Raw genomic sequence first — 15,592 nt, forward strand, 5'->3', positions numbered from 1 at the left:
TATACAGCTTGTTTACCCTGACCTAAATGCGTATATTCGCATTTCAGGACACACAACACAGCCGTCCATTCGCCGCAGCGCCGGGTTTTTAACACAATAATGCGCATATTTGCATTTGTGATTTACTGCGACTTTTCAATCACGTTCGAGTTTGCACCGCATTACGGTTATCTGTCTTTGGAGGAGTTAAACCGCATTTTGACATGTGGGCGGAGCTTTGAGGGTAGGACAAGGCGATTGGCCGATTTCCCACCTATCGGCTGCCTCGTTCCTTCGCGCTGTTTTTAGTTTGAATGTTCTGATTCTGCGGAGCTCCGCATATAAAAAATTCATAGCTTCCATCGTTTCTCCTCCGTAGCATCGTGTGTGCGTTTATGCGCACATGTGCATTTATAACTGCACTATAAAAAAAAATTCAGGAAATAAATCGCTGTAGTGTGACACTCATTACCTAGATTCGAATCAACGAAAATTTGAGTTTATATTTAATGAGGAGCAATCCCGTTGTCATATAGATGGGGGCCTAAACCTCTCTAGTGCATGCTGGCTGAGGGAAGCTGGGACTTATTGTTCGAAACATGGATGGGATTGTCCCCTAAAAAATGTACATAGAAAAAACAAGATGCCCGGGGCTATTAAGACTGTCTTGAAGAAGCACGGACTGATTTGTAGTCCTTCACTGAAATCCAGCTGCAGTGTCTCTGTGGAGGGATATGGACTCTGGGCATGCTCAGGAACATATTATTATTATTATTATTATTATTATTAGTGGTTTAACACTAAGCTAGTTGAAATGGTTAGATTAAATAAATGTTTAAAAAGTTGCATATTAAAACAGGCAATAGATTAAATACTACAAACGAGAAGGATCTCGGAATTGTTGTAGATCACAAGCTGAATATGAGCCAACAGTGCAATATGGCTGCAAGAAAGGCAAATGCTATTTTGGGCTGCATTAATAGAAGTAGAGCTTCCAAATCGCGTGACGTACTGGTTCCCCTCTATTCGGCCCTGGTTAGGCCTCATCTAGAGTATTGAGTCCAGTTCTGGGCACCACAATTCAAGAAGGACGCAGACAAGCTGGAGCGTGTTCAGAAGAGGGCAACCAGGATGATCAGGGGTCTGGAAACAAAGCCCTATGAAGAGAGACTGAAAGAACTGGGCATGTTTAGCCTGGAGAAGAGAAGATGAAGGGGAGACATGATAGCACTCTTCAAAGACTTGAAAGGTTGTCACACAGAGGAGGGCTGGGATCTCTTCTTGATCATCCCAGAGTGCAGGACACGGAATAACAGGCTCAAGTGACAGGAAGCCAGATTCCGCCTGGACATCAGGAAAAACATCCTGACTGTTAGAGCAGCATGACAACGGAACCAGTGACCTAGGGAGGTTGTGGGCTCTCCCACACTAGAGGCCTTCAAGAGGCAGCTGGGCAACCAACTGTCAGGGATGCTTTAAGGTGGATTCCTGCATTGAGCAGGGGGTTGGACTTGATGGCCTTATAGGCCCCTTCCAACTCTACTATTCTATGATTCTATGAAAACATTTTTAATGCAAGTACTTATAAAAACACAGATAGAAAATAAGTACCATCTTAGAAGAGTCATTTCCTGCAAGAAAGAAGGGGAGAAGGCCTTGTTCTAAAAGAGGGATTCTCCCCAATCTACTTGCGAGAGAGAGAGAAGGTGGACTTCCCTCTTTTAAAGGGATACCTTCATGCATCAACTAAGAACGATGCAATTTTATTGTGGTTAATATATTTAATTAATTGATCAAGCAACTAAAACCCAACGGGCACAAGATTTCTTTAATTGGTCGGTGGACATTACGACCAAGTTCAAGTCAAAGACACATTTTCATTTGTTCTCATTTCCTATTTGAAAATAGATGCCTGGCACAAGTTAAGCTGAATATCAGGGCCCCGCTCTGATCAAGATGGTTTGGGACTTAGGAATAGGAAGGGCACAGAACACAGCAAATGCCCATGGGATTTGGATGCCAGAGGCCTAGCCTTTTGAGGAGAAGCTAGGATGTTCATATGAAAACAGCTGAAGCCAGTGGTACAGCGATTAGAACAGCATTCTCCAACCTGGTGCCTTCCAGATTTGTGGGAACTGCAGTCTAACATATTTGGAGACAGTTTGGGGAAGGCTGAATATGAGCATCAAGCCTAAGTTTGAAGAGACCTGGGTTCAAATCCCCATTCAGCCACAAAGCTTATTCATTGATTTTATTTATTTTATTGCATTTGTAGACTGGCCCATAGCCGAAGCCCTCTGGGTGGTTCACATAAGATAAAAACACTTAAAAACAATATACAAAAATTGAAAACCATAAAAACATGCAAAATGCACATCCATTTAAATCACTATTAGAACTTTACAAATGATGAACCAAAAACCCAGACCCAGGCTCATTACATATTGCTAAATGCCTGGGAGAACAGAAAAGTCTTGACCTGGCGCCGAAAAGATGACAACGTCGGCGCCAGGCGAGCCTCGTTGGGGAGATCATTCCATAATTGAGGGGCCACCACTGAAAAGGCCCTCTCCCTGGTTGCCATTCTCCAAGCTTCCCTGGGAGGAGGCACTCGGAGGAGGACCTTGAATGTTATATGTAGTGTTCCGGTAGATTCACGTCGGGAAAGGCGTTCCGTCAGGTATTGTGTAATCTTGGGACAGGCGCTACCTCTCAGGACTGCGGAAAACAGAGATGTTTGGCTGGATCCAAATTTAAACTGGATCAACTGTACTAGTGAAAGTGGACTCACCCACACACTCCTTCCCATGTAAGCCCTTCAAGCCCCCTGAAAATGCTACACTGTCATTCAGGAGACCCTGATGAATAGAGGAATAGGAATTCACAAAAAATACGCAGGAAGACATTTCACAAGTGGATCCCTTCTTCTTGAGGAAGGCAGATCATGGCCCCATTTCTAGGTGTTTCTTCCCCTCTCTGTGTTCTGTTCAAAGGGCCAGGGGGTTTATTCCTAAAAATGCAAGACCCTTGGAGAATCAGACCTCCATGGAATCCATTTCCTGTGACTCCCAGGATGCACTTCCTAGTGGATGAAATTATGTCTCCGTACAGCTATGGTTTAGAGAACCTCCCTTTACAGAATCACAGAATAGTAGAGTTGTGTTTTTTATACTGTATTTTGTATTTGTGTTTTCAAACTGTTGGTTGTTTTATTATGGTTTTAATTTTTGTGAACCGCCCAGAGAGCTTCGGCTATTGGGCGGTATAAAAATGTAATAAATAAATAAATAGAGTTGGAAGGGGCCTATAAGACCATCAAGTCCAACCCTCTGCTCAATGCAGGAATCCACCCTAAAGCATCCCTGACAGAGGTTGTCCAGCTGCACCTTGAAGGCCTCCAATGTGGGAGAGCCCACCACCTCCCTATCTCACTGGTTCCATTGTGTTACTGCTCTAACAGTCAGGACGTTTTTCCTGATGTCCAGCCGGAATCTGACTTCCTGTAACTTGAGCCCGTTATTCCGTGTCCTGCACTCTGGGAGGATCGAGAAGAGATCCTGACCCTCCTCTGTGTGACAACCTTTTACGTATGACAGAGTTCCTCAGCTGACTGCTTTTGAAGGCAGTTGGTGGGAGCATTTATCATGCAGCAGGCCAAGATGAGTGTAGCTCAACGGGTGAATAATTGCACATGGATCTGCATTTCAGCCCCACCTGTATCACTGACTCATTGCATGTGGCCTCGGTGCCCTAGCCTGGGAAATGGAAACAGGACAGACCTACATATGAAGCCGCCTCAGACCTTTAGTTCATTCAGTCCAGTATTCTCCTCTTGGGCTGCCAAAAAGAGGCCGTTCACGCCATCTGGAACCTGAGACACTTTTAACTACACATGCTTAGAACTGAACCTAGAACCTTTTGCATGCAAGCAACACACCTGCTCCAATGTTGAATTATGACCCCTCCTATGCAGGCCTGTCACTGTGGAGCAATCTCAAAGCATTTGCAAATTTCAAGGTGTTTCTCAATAACGAAAAGAGGAAAATATTTCCCAGGCCTTTTGAATTTTGCTTGCAAAATAATAATTAAAAAAATATTCCTTTGTTTCAAATATGTATGTGGGTTCTCCCATCCCAACATTCCTAACTGTAAAGATATATACGGCTTTGAGGTTTTATAGCGTGTGGAGCAACAAGGTGTAAAAATTATCTAAATAGATTCGCCAAGGGTTATTTTATTTTGTTTTTTGCTTGCATTAAAACCACTCTTTTAAAGCAACCTGCTATCTGCGTGTTTCAGGATCTTCTATTCTGTCTCTGAGGTACGACTGAATGGTCCAGGCATGTTTGATGCCGAGTTACCCACCCAATGCCAACCCGGAGCTGACTGGAATGAAGAAAGATATCACAGCAACAGTTCTTACGCATTTTGAACTCACAAGAGTTTATTTTTTTAAAAAAAAATCTTTCTTTTGCAGCACAACCGCAACTGTTTCACCGAAAAAAAGTTTTGAAATTACTGAGTTAGCTGATATTTTACTCCAGCTCTTAACGTGCAATTTCCACGTTTCTTATTTCAACTCAAAACGTTGACTTTAAAGACTGAAATGTACCAGATCTCACATTTGTGCACAATTCCTTATCCGAACCCATACAGACTCCTTTCTCCATTACTAGATACAGAGGTGAATACTAGGCCTTTGAAAACCGGGGTTATTTTTTTTAAGGAGTGGTTATGATTCATTGAGAAGATTAAAGAATGACGTCTCAACGCTTTCAAAAAGGTGGAATTGCAAAAGTATTTTTTTTAAAAAAAATAAAATTTCAGAATTCAAATTGCGGAATTCTGAAAGCGGGCCATAATTTTTACTCCGTTTGCAAAAAGCTTCTTGTTTTCCTTGCAATCGAGTGCCAAAAAACTCGTCCTGGATTTGTCAATAATACGCTCGAATATGAAGAAGGCCTTCTCTCTTTTAAATAGTCGTCTATGCTTTGGAGCAGGCAAAAATAAATCCTTCCCCACTGTGGAAAAAGAAAATCTGTAGCTCTCAGTCATTTCCCGTTTTTCCCCTGCCCTTCAGTTTTGTGGTTACTACCTCTGGCACTGCCAGAAACTGAGGCATAGCGATCAAAAATTTCTACGAAGATATACTTTAGAAGACATCTTATACTCAGAGAGCTTACGCTTAGTTTACAGCAAAGAAGGAGTTACACAAGGTCCAGGAAAGAGTCTTGGTGTTCAATAATTAAATAAAATATCAAGAATCGATAAGAGAGAAAGAACAGCCCGCCACACACCAGGAGACACAACCACGGAAACTCTAGAGTTATGCTAACCAAGTCTGAAAGCTCCTGTTCTAATACTTAACGCTCCACAACACCACACACACACACATCGCAAAACGTGCAGTACCCAAAAGGAAAAGAGTCCATAGAGCAAATCGCAACGGTATGCCAAAACAGAGGAACATTTTGTTCTGTGCGTGCAACATACACAGTGAATTATAAAACCCCCAAACAACAGGCAGACACAACACACAAGAAGGCAAAGTTTAGCACAAGCGATCAACACAATGCCACCTAGAACATAACACGTATCCCTTCTGCAACAGCGCACACACAAATGGATCAGGCTATGATGCTGTATGTACATACACATCCCAAATTGGCTAACACTGTATTGTGTGTTTTGCTGCTAATCTAAAACACAAAGGACAGGGCCCCATCCTACAAGTTAAGTAAACAATTCTCCAATTATTATTATTATTATTATTATTATTATTATTATTATTATTATTTATTTATATAGCACCATCAATGTACATGGTGCTGTACAGATAACACAGTAAATAGCAAGACCCTGCCGCATATATATATATTAGAAAATGTGTTCACTCAAAACTTTTCACAGGCAAAGCCATCAAATACTACCATATACAGCATGGCATGTGAATATTTTATAGCATGCACCCGCCTCACAACTGGAATAATTCAACCTCCAAGTGCACACCATAAACGTGACGGCACAAACACATACAACCGGACTCCCATTCAGCTGCACACCAGCACACATGTGCACACACCGTCATGAACACACGACACACTTCTACGCAGACACACTTACACAAACCGTTGTGCGCACACACTCATTTTCTCACACACACACACACGTGCCCAGGGAACTGGTTTCCAACACGTCCTCGATGCCACACAATAGGCCTACAACAGAACGTTGCACATTTTCAATGTTCAGTCTCCAACGCATTCCAACACTTCTACGGCACTCACATTCTCATACGCGGGCAAAACACTCACATTCTTTTACACCCATATCTACCGAAATACTACTATGTATCCTGTACACACACACGTACCGCCATACACAACCACATGCCCCCCTCTTCCCAATCTCCTTGAAAGCGTAACATATTCCAACTTGGGGCACAGAGACTGCCTTGTGAAACACAGTTCCTTTCCCAAACCTAACAGCTGATGGTCTGCAGCACCCACCCAATGCTGGTAGGGGCATTCCCACATGCATTTGGCAAAAGAAGGCACCCAGCCAAACACCTCCCAAGTTGCCTTCAACACATAACGCATGTGGGTACACGTGTACCCCAATAATATGAATCAAGGACAACCCCCTTCCCAAAAATAAAAAGAAGGAAAAACCCTATGAAGATCCTCCCATCTTGATACCCCCTAAACCCAGTAACTACCCCCTGCTTAAAAATAAACAAACCCAAAACTCTGACCCACCACCACCACCGAGAGAGACAGAGTGGGGTGGAAGGGGGGGAAGAAATAACTGTTCCGGAGTGAGTGGGGAGGTAAGATGAGAACAGAAACTAATTAGCAAGGATTAAACCGACCTGCAAAAAAAAAGGAAAAGGGAAAGGAAAGGGGAAAAAAAAATCAGACGCCTTTTGCAAGCTGAACCGGAGAACTAAACCCCCACCCTACTTTTTTGCAAGAGGGGGGGGGGAACCCTATTTTTTTTTCTCCCGCAAAAAAAAAGAAAAGAAAGGAGGGCTTTAAAAAAAATAAATGCAATGGCACCATCATTAATAAATTTAAAAGCAAGCTGTAAAGAGGAAATAGGGTGGGGGGGGTTAAAAGGGAATACTGGGAGGGGGTGGGGGGAGGTTTTAATTACCTGGGCGAGGCAGAGAGGTGAAGAATACATGGCTGTAGCGGAACAAACCGTTGAAGGGTGCGAGTGGGGGGGAGGTTTGAAAAAGCAGATCCAAGCGCAAAAGTTACTGAGTCATTTTCTTTTCTCCCTCTCTCTCTCTCTCCCTCACTCTCTCTTTCCTGGCGATGAATCGTTGCGGGGGAGGGGAGGGGGAGGAGGGAGGGGAGGAGGGAGGGGTGGGACCAGAGGGGGGGGGGAGAGACTTAACCCTCCAAAAGAAAAGTTGATTTAAATATTTTTAAAGGACCCAACTTTCAAATAAACAAACAGGATGGGGGATTTGCATCAAAATGCAAAAGGGGTTTAATTTTAATCAAGCACTTTATTTTACTTGAAGGTTAACCATAGCTTAACCAACAACTCCAGAAGATGGGTCAAGCAGGGGGGGACCCCCAAAAATGACATATAAAGAAATAAAAAAAAAATGCTATGCTTTTTTTAAAAAAGGTGGGGAGGAAGCCCTTAAAATACATGACTCAATCAGCATCTCTGGAAAAAGAGGAAAGGGGGAAATCTTTAAAGGCCCAATTTTAAAAGGTGGGGGATCAGAACTGGATGGACCGAAGAATTGAGGTGGGTTGTTTTTTTTAAAAAAAAATTATTTATTGTTCAACAAACAGGGGGGAAATGAAGGAATTGGGGGAGGAGTTGGAGAGTCCCCCTTCCCAAACAAACTTATAAAAAAATGTTTGAAATAGTTTACCAACTGTAAAACAAATTAAATTCAGACTATATATATATATATATATATATATATATATATATATATATATATCCCCAAAGAGCCAATATCGGAGGGGGGGGTTAGAGAACCTCCAAAAGTCCTCCAAAATGGTATTTAAAATAAAAACACACTTTGAAATCAAGGTAAAGCGTTTAGTGCCTGTTTGCATTCTCTTCCCCTCCTTATTGTTTCATTATGATTTTATTAGAATGTAAGCCTATGCGGCAGGGTCTTGCTATTTACTGTTTTACTCTGTACAGCACCATGTACATTGATGGTGCTATATAAATAAATAATAATAATAATAATAAGCCCTCCAAGAAAGAGACAGGTTAAGGTTGCAGCCCTGAATCTACTTTGCTGGAAGTAAGACCCATTGAACTCGATGGGACTTACTTCTGGCAGGTATAAAATTGCCCCGCAAGATCTCAGGGAAGGGAGCAAAGTAGAAAGAAAGAAAGAAAGAAAGAAAGAAAGAAAGAAAGAAAGAAAGAAAGAAATTATAGGGGAATCCTATTCATAGAATATCAAGCAGTCGACACACACCCTAACTTGTATTTTGGAGACGTTCTCTTTCCTTATTGCCACCACTGAAACCTTCACGAATTCATCTTCCTCCTCTCAAAAGATATAATTGAAGAGATTGTACACGTGCACTCTTGCTACTCACTGAATGCAGGATAAGGGCTACAACTTCCACCATATGGTCCAAGAAATTCTCTCCCCAACTTCTTTAACTCTTACCAAAGAAATTAAAAGAGGTGTCTCTATTTCTCTCCCCCCCCCCACCCAGGAGGAAAAAAAAAATCGTACTCGATAAATAATAAAATGCCGTTGCAAAATAGCATTAATATGACAGAGATGCTGATTTCTCCCCACCCACGGTCAAATGTAAGCTATATTTACTTCCCATTGAGTTAAACGGGATTGCATAGAATGAAAAGTGTGCAAAGAATTTTAGCCATAGGGTAAATAATTGTAGGGTTGGGGCGGTATTTACGGATTTTAGGGATCCCCCCCCCAAAAAAAGTACAACCTAGAAAGTTAGATTATTTCCCCTCCCACCTCTAGCAGGTCTGGTCTTTAAACCAAAAACTCGCCTGAACTTTTTTTTTCCTCCCACCCAATCAAGTATACCTTTATTCTTTGGAAAGAGAGACAAGCGTTAGGACAGTACGAGGTTGATAATATTACAACCAGACCGCAGAGACTCCATCCTTCTAGTAATATTACTGCACACTTGTCCCCTTCTAATATTCCCTCTTTGCACTGCTGTTTCCTGGATCTTGGGGTGCCCAACCTCAATACACACACAGCCCCAATATATCTGGGTATGTGGGTGTTGTTGTTTTTTTAAAAAAGCATAAGAAATATCTGTATTCTCTCCGTCATTTTCATCTTATAATTACGCAGAGAGGATTATTATTACAATGGAAGAAGCCTGGAGAGAGTTCCTTAAGTGGTGTTTTCTCATTGTCCCCATCACCAACTGCAGTAGAAGGCACTGAACTTCCAAAACACAGAAGGCTCTTTACCGATAGACCAGCCGCCTGTTTCTCCCCAAGGGCAGAGGGTAGAGGAGTTCATCAAGGAGGGGGCGACTGAAAGTGCTCTCCATGACACCGCTCTCCATTACGCATCAGAAGACGCACGCTTTTTGATGTACTCCATTACGCATCACGAAACGGCAGGCTGATTTTTGAAGCCTTCACCTTGGACTTCAAACGCCTCCCAGTTGCTTATTGGGAAGAACAGGACCAGTGTGGCTATATTTATTCTTAAATCACAGATTCTCCCCTGCCCAAAATGGGAATCTTTCTTTGAGCTCACCTTGAGGACTAGCGCCTTGGAATGAGTCTCCTAAGAATACAATCCTGTACATGTCAGCTGAGAAGCGAGTCCCATTGAAACCAATGCGGCTTACTCCCAGGTGAGAATAAGTCCCATTGAGCTCAGTGGGATTTAGTCTTGAACACACATGCACAGGATTGTACTGGTTATAACAATCAGAGGTTAAAGCAAATGGGTCTTGATTCGTGTCACCTTAGGCACCTTGAAGTGAAAGGGGGATCTAGAAAAATGTACACATCCCTAATATTTTTTATTATTATTATTATTGGAGCAGGCCTAGCTACAAACTACGCTGGCAACAAAATTACTGCAGAGAAAGGGGTGTCTGAATTTTTAAACAATTTGTGGAGAAGTTGGGGCTCCACCACGATTTGGAATTGATCAATAATTCTGCTGTCAAAAAAAAAATGTGGGTGGAGAAAAGAAGGGGAAATAGGAAAATTATTGCAGAATTATATATTTCCTTCGGCCAGGTTGTCACCAAAGAGCGGCTGAGGTGGTATATCTGTTCTTGTGCTGTGCTGCTAATCTTTGAGAGGGGGGTGGGGAGAGAATCCTGCGTGGAGAAAGCTAGCAAGACAGAACGTTAGGGTTAGAACCTTTCTTTCTACTCTCTAGTTTTCTGAAGTGGACCGGAAACGCTTCTTTCCCATTCAATCCGTCAGACTTTAAGGTGCCACAAGACTCTTCGTCAGGCTGGCTGCCACTTGACAAACACCACTCGCCCTTTCTGAAACTGTATCCCTCTATACAGGGAACTTCATATTTTATTTTATTTTATTTTATTTTATTTTATTTTACACCATGGAGCAGCTGCGATTAGTCCGAAGTCCTACAGCCCCAAACACCGATCGACGACCTGAATTTTGACGGCCACTGTTCACGTGAATATGTCTTGGGAACGGATTGAGATCGTCACAGCCAGACTTCTACACCTTTCTCTCACACCGTCCCCACATTGGCCCCGTTCAGACGACACGCGAAACCATGCTGCTTAACCACAAAATGGTTAACGGAATGCATGCATGTAAACGCAAAACAAACTCTAAACCGAAGGCTAAAAGGGGATAAAAATATCAAGCCTCCAAAAGACACGTGTCTTTAGTATGCAGTGGCCCCGTTCAGACAACACGTGAAACCCTGCTGCTGAACCACAAAATGGTCCTTTCACGTGTCGTCTGAACGGGGCCACTGCATATTAAAGACACGTGTCTTTTGGAGGCTTGACATTTTTCTCCCCCCATCCCCGTAAGAACCCTGCAGCGCAAACGTCAGTGCCCTTTTAGCCTTCGGTTTAGAGTTTGTTTGGGGTTTACACGCAAGCCGCCGCCTTCCAGGGCGCTTCCCAAAAGTCCCGGGGAAACTGTTCCGATGCTGCTGCCGCGGCTTTCGAAAGACTCGCTCAACTTTCGGTTTGCGGCAGACGGCGACAGAAGAGTGTCTGGGGCCTTTTCTACACGTAAGGATTATCCCAGGAAAATGGAGGGATCGCTCCTAGGATCCCGTGTGTGTTATTTGGACGCACAAGGACGATCCTGGGGGGAAAGGCAGGTGTAGAAACGGCCTGGGTAAAGTAGCCCGAAAGCAAAATCGCATGGAGGACATCCCGACGTGCTAAAGACCCGGGACTGTGGCACGTTTCCCTTTGGCGAGTTTTAAGGGAGTTTCCCCCTGTCCTGTTCAGATCTCCACGGGCTTCTCGCTCCGGGTCCAAGGGACAGGGGGGTTCTTCTGCCCTTGCAAGAAGATGTAACCCCGATCCCCGGAATATTTACTCGGGAGTAAGTCTCACTCATTTCAAATGCAACCTCTCTCTCTCTCTCTCTCTCTCTCTCACACACACACACACACACACACCCCCCCCCCAAGGAAGAGTGCATTGGAAGTCGGAGCCTTAAAAGTCGAAAGGAGAGACGGGCGTGCGAGGTTTGAAAGAAAGTATTAGGACTCCTCACTTAGGGAAGGACTAGGCTGACACGAGGACTAAAGTAAGTCCTATTGAGAGCAGTGACTGAGTGCAATCCTGCGCACATTTACCTGGGAGCAATTCCCCTTGAACTCAAAGTCTTTACTTTTGAGTAAACATAGAATCATAACATTATTATTATTAATAATTATTATTATTTCTTACCCGCCTCTCCATTTTGATCGAGGCAGGGAACAACAGCAAATATAAAATACATAAAAACAGAATTAAAACATAATATACATTGTTAAAACATCCGAAAAACTTCCTAGAATCATGGAATAGTGGAGTTGGAAGGGGACTGTAAGGCCATCGAGTCCAACCCCCTGGCTCAATGCACGGGTTCAGGCTGTCCTTTCACACACACACACACACACACACACACACACACACACACACACACACACGGAGGCCGATCCTCAAAAGAAAGAGAGAGAGAGGCAGCGATGCAAGGCTGGAGAACATCAAAAGAAAGGGGAGGGGGAAAATGGGCAGTTGGTCGAGATAGATAAACCCACGATCGTCCTTGGATAAGGTGGGACGCAGAAGAGGCAGGCCCGAGGAAAGCAGCCGTCTTTCCTGCGAAGGAGTCCCCTTGAACTCGACGCGATTTATTCCCACGTGTCCTTAGGCGAAAGATTGCAGGATGGCCCAGATCCCCCTGTTTAAACCTGACATGGGCTGTGCGTTGGAAAGAGGCAGCAGAGACGGAGGGAGAGACGGAGCTGGGCGGTGGGGAGGGGGGATCGGGCACTGCAAGAGCTGCAGCCGGGAGGGGGGGCTGCCTGCCTCCCTCCCTCCCGTCCCTGCTCCGCAGCGCCCGGGCTCTTGTGCTGACGAGGCGGCCCTGCGCGTGTGTGTGCCGCAGGGCCCGGCTCGGGTCGCCAGTGCGAAAGACTGTTAATTTTTACGCGCGGAGGGAGGGAGGGACGGAGGGAGGGAAGGGAAGGGGGGAGAGAAGAGGGTGTTCCTGCTGGGATCTCAGGGGAGGGGGGGTGGATTTCCACCCGGATCGGGGCCAGAGGAAAGCGCACGCTGAACGGGCCCGGCGCCTCGCTCGGAGCGTCATTTCCAAGTTCAGCCAAGCCCTCCCTCCTTCTCCGCCCTCCTCGCCAGAGCGGCCATTTTCCGCTACATCTCGCCTTGGCTGAGCTGGCTGCCGACGGGGAGCGAGCGAGATTGCCGTACTTCCCTCTCTCTCTCCCCCCCTCTCCCCCTCGCAGATCTTACGCATTTTTCCCCCTCCCCAATTCCATGCGTAAAAGCGCACCCGGAAAGCAGAAGTGCCCAGCCTCTCCGCAGACTTTGGTTCTTCCCTCTCCCTCCCCCCACCCCCAAACTCTGCCTCTGACATTACCAACACTTTGCACCAAGGGCGCGCGCGCGGGGGGGGGGGGGGTTGGCTTCAATTATACCAGGCACAATGGCAAAGCGATGCCTCTCCGAATCGGATCAGGAGCGAGAAAAGGGGGGATCCCCACGCACATCCCATCCTAACATATACACACTATAGATCCCTTCTGGCGCGCCGGGTTTCAGTCGTCCCCCCCCCCCACTTGTTTTGCTTCTGACAGAATCCCCTCGCCTCTTCATTCCCCCCCCCCACTCAACCCACCTGCCTTGCACTCCCCCTCCTCGTCCAAGAAACCTAAACTTATCCTGCACGCTCCCTCCCCCCCGCCACACCCAGACAAGTATGCACAAAACTGGCATGAAACTTACCATCACCCAAACGAAATTGACCAGGGCGGAGGAGCGAGTTGATGCCAACGGAAGCCTGGGTGGGGGCAAAGAAGGAGAGTGCTTTTTTTTCCTCTCTCTTTCTCTCTCTCTTAAGGTCCCACCAAGTGTTGTTTTTTTTTTTAATGAAAAATATATATGTATTTATGGAGGCCGAAAGGGATAAAAATAGTGCTATCTCCGGTCATTTCAGCGTTTGATTATCTCTCAGGCACATTCTTCAAGCGGGGTTAGCAGCTTTAAAAGAGAAGAAGGGCTCCTGTTTGGGTTCTCAGCTAGAAACCCACCAAGAGGGTGCAATCCCCAGATTTAAAGTGCGGGGGGGGTCTTTTTCTTAACACCCCACCCCCACCCCTTTTATCTTCAGTGGTGGTAAGTTGGTGGTTCACTTCTCCAGGACTGATGGATGCTTGTAACTCTAAAAGACACAGAGGGATCTTAATAATGAGCTGGAGAAAGGGGGCAGAAGAGTAATTGGGGGGGAGGACACCTCACTTTTCCTGGGACGCCCCACCCTCGGGGGGGGGGGTTGGCAAAAAAATTTTTAAAAATCTTCTTTTGCTGTTCTTTGGAGGCTGTACGCAGGCTGCTTATCAAAATAGAGCTGGTGACGATTTGATCGGTGGTGAAGTGAAAACACACCACCAAACACAAGGATCTCTCTTCTTTCCCCCTTTGCAAAGAGGGGGGGGACCCTCACATCATCCCCCTCGAGGTTAGCACGGCTCCAGCGGCACCCATGACCGACCTCTCTGGTTCTCTTCCTCCCCCCCCCCCCCCACCTTCCCGGGCTGCTAGCCTCCTCCCCTTTCTCCTCCCCTTTGATGGAAGGGAATTTGGAGGCGTCTGGCAGCTCTGGAAGGGGAGGGGGAGGTGATGTCGGCTTAAAGTCTCCTTCTATTTCCCCCCCCCCTCCTGCTCCCAAAGGTGGTTCAAGGATGGGGAGGCTTCCCGGAGAGAGAAGACGCAGGCCACAGATGACGTGAAAACCCTTGTAAAGGGAAGAGAAGGAGCCAGAGAACACCTCCAAATTGGAAAACTTGTATTTGCAGAAAGGTGCCGCACAAGGAAACGCTGCCGGAAAGGGAGGATTGAAATTGCATTGAAATTAATTTTGCGTCAATGAAAAATGTTAGCGGGTGGATGATCAGTGGGACAGCTAGCTAATTTGGGGGGTAAAGATGTAGTGATTTGCCACCTATTTGGATGGCTTGAAAAGGGGGTTGGATCCATTGCTGGAGGCGAAGGCTATCCAGGGCTACTAGCCCTGATGGTTGTGCGCTATCTCCAGTGTTCGAGGCAGTAAGCCTGTGTGCACCAGTTGCTGGGGAACATGGGTGGGAGGGTGCTGTTGTGCCGTGTCCTGCTTGTTCATCCCTGGCCACTGTGTGAACAGAGTGCTGGACTAGATGGACCCTTGGTCTAAACCAGCACGGCTCTTGGAACTCACTACCACAAGATGTAGTGAGGGCCACCAATCCGGATGGCTTCAAAAGGGGGTTGGATCAATTCCTGGAGGCGAAGGCTATCCATGGCTACTAGCCCTGATGGTTGTGTGCTATCTCCAGTATTCGAGGCAGGAAGCCTGTGTGCACCAGTTGCTGGGGAACATGGGCGGGAGGGTGCTGTTGCACCATGTCCTGCTTGTTCATCCCTGGCCGATGGCTGGTTGGCCACTGTGTGAACAGAGACCTGGACTAGATGGACCCTTGGTCTGATCCAGCATCAGGGCAGTTCTTATGTTCTCATGTTGGACTTAATGTTGTGTGTGTGTGTGTGTGTGTGTGCGTGTGTGTTGGTGGTGGTGGCGGCTTTAGGTGGCCATGTGTATTATTTCAGTTGAGAAACATACAACTAACATTTCCCCCCCTACACACACACCCCACTCTTGCCCTTTCATGCTTTACAACTGCTTCTCTATTCTTGATATGCTAGAGCAGAAAACCGAAACCAACAATGTTTTCCCGGCCAGATTAAATAAACTGAGCACAAGCAGTTTCACATTATAAACTCAGTTAAAGCATCGCTTCAAATGGAGTTTGCTTCCGCTGATAAGCACATTTACTTGTGAATAAGCCCCACTTTGTTGTGGAAAAAGAATACAAAGAAAAAAAGAATAGAGTGAGCATTTGTAACCG

The 15,592-nt window shown here is 45.7% G+C and overlaps 1 protein-coding gene across 3 annotated transcripts in view; it reads right to left on the minus strand.

The window, feature by feature from the left end:
- NFIC (nuclear factor I C) overlaps nt 1-13,486 on the minus strand; it is a 163,383-nt gene extending 149,897 nt beyond the window's left edge. For 2 of the 3 annotated variants that reach the window (XM_063147196.1, XM_063147193.1), the window contains exon 1: nt 7,135-7,214. In XM_063147196.1, coding sequence (XP_063003266.1) covers nt 7,135-7,164 — 30 coding nt within the window. In that variant the 5' untranslated portion in view covers nt 7,165-7,214. Of the gene's footprint in view, nt 1-7,134; nt 7,215-13,436 lie in introns of those variants that run through there. The other variant, XM_063147195.1, reaches the window with a different exon arrangement.
- Nucleotides 13,487-15,592: the final 2,106 nt, after the last annotated feature.

This window comes from Elgaria multicarinata, chromosome 23, assembly GCF_023053635.1.
Source record: "Elgaria multicarinata webbii isolate HBS135686 ecotype San Diego chromosome 23, rElgMul1.1.pri, whole genome shotgun sequence".
NCBI lineage: Eukaryota > Metazoa > Chordata > Lepidosauria > Squamata > Anguidae > Elgaria > Elgaria multicarinata.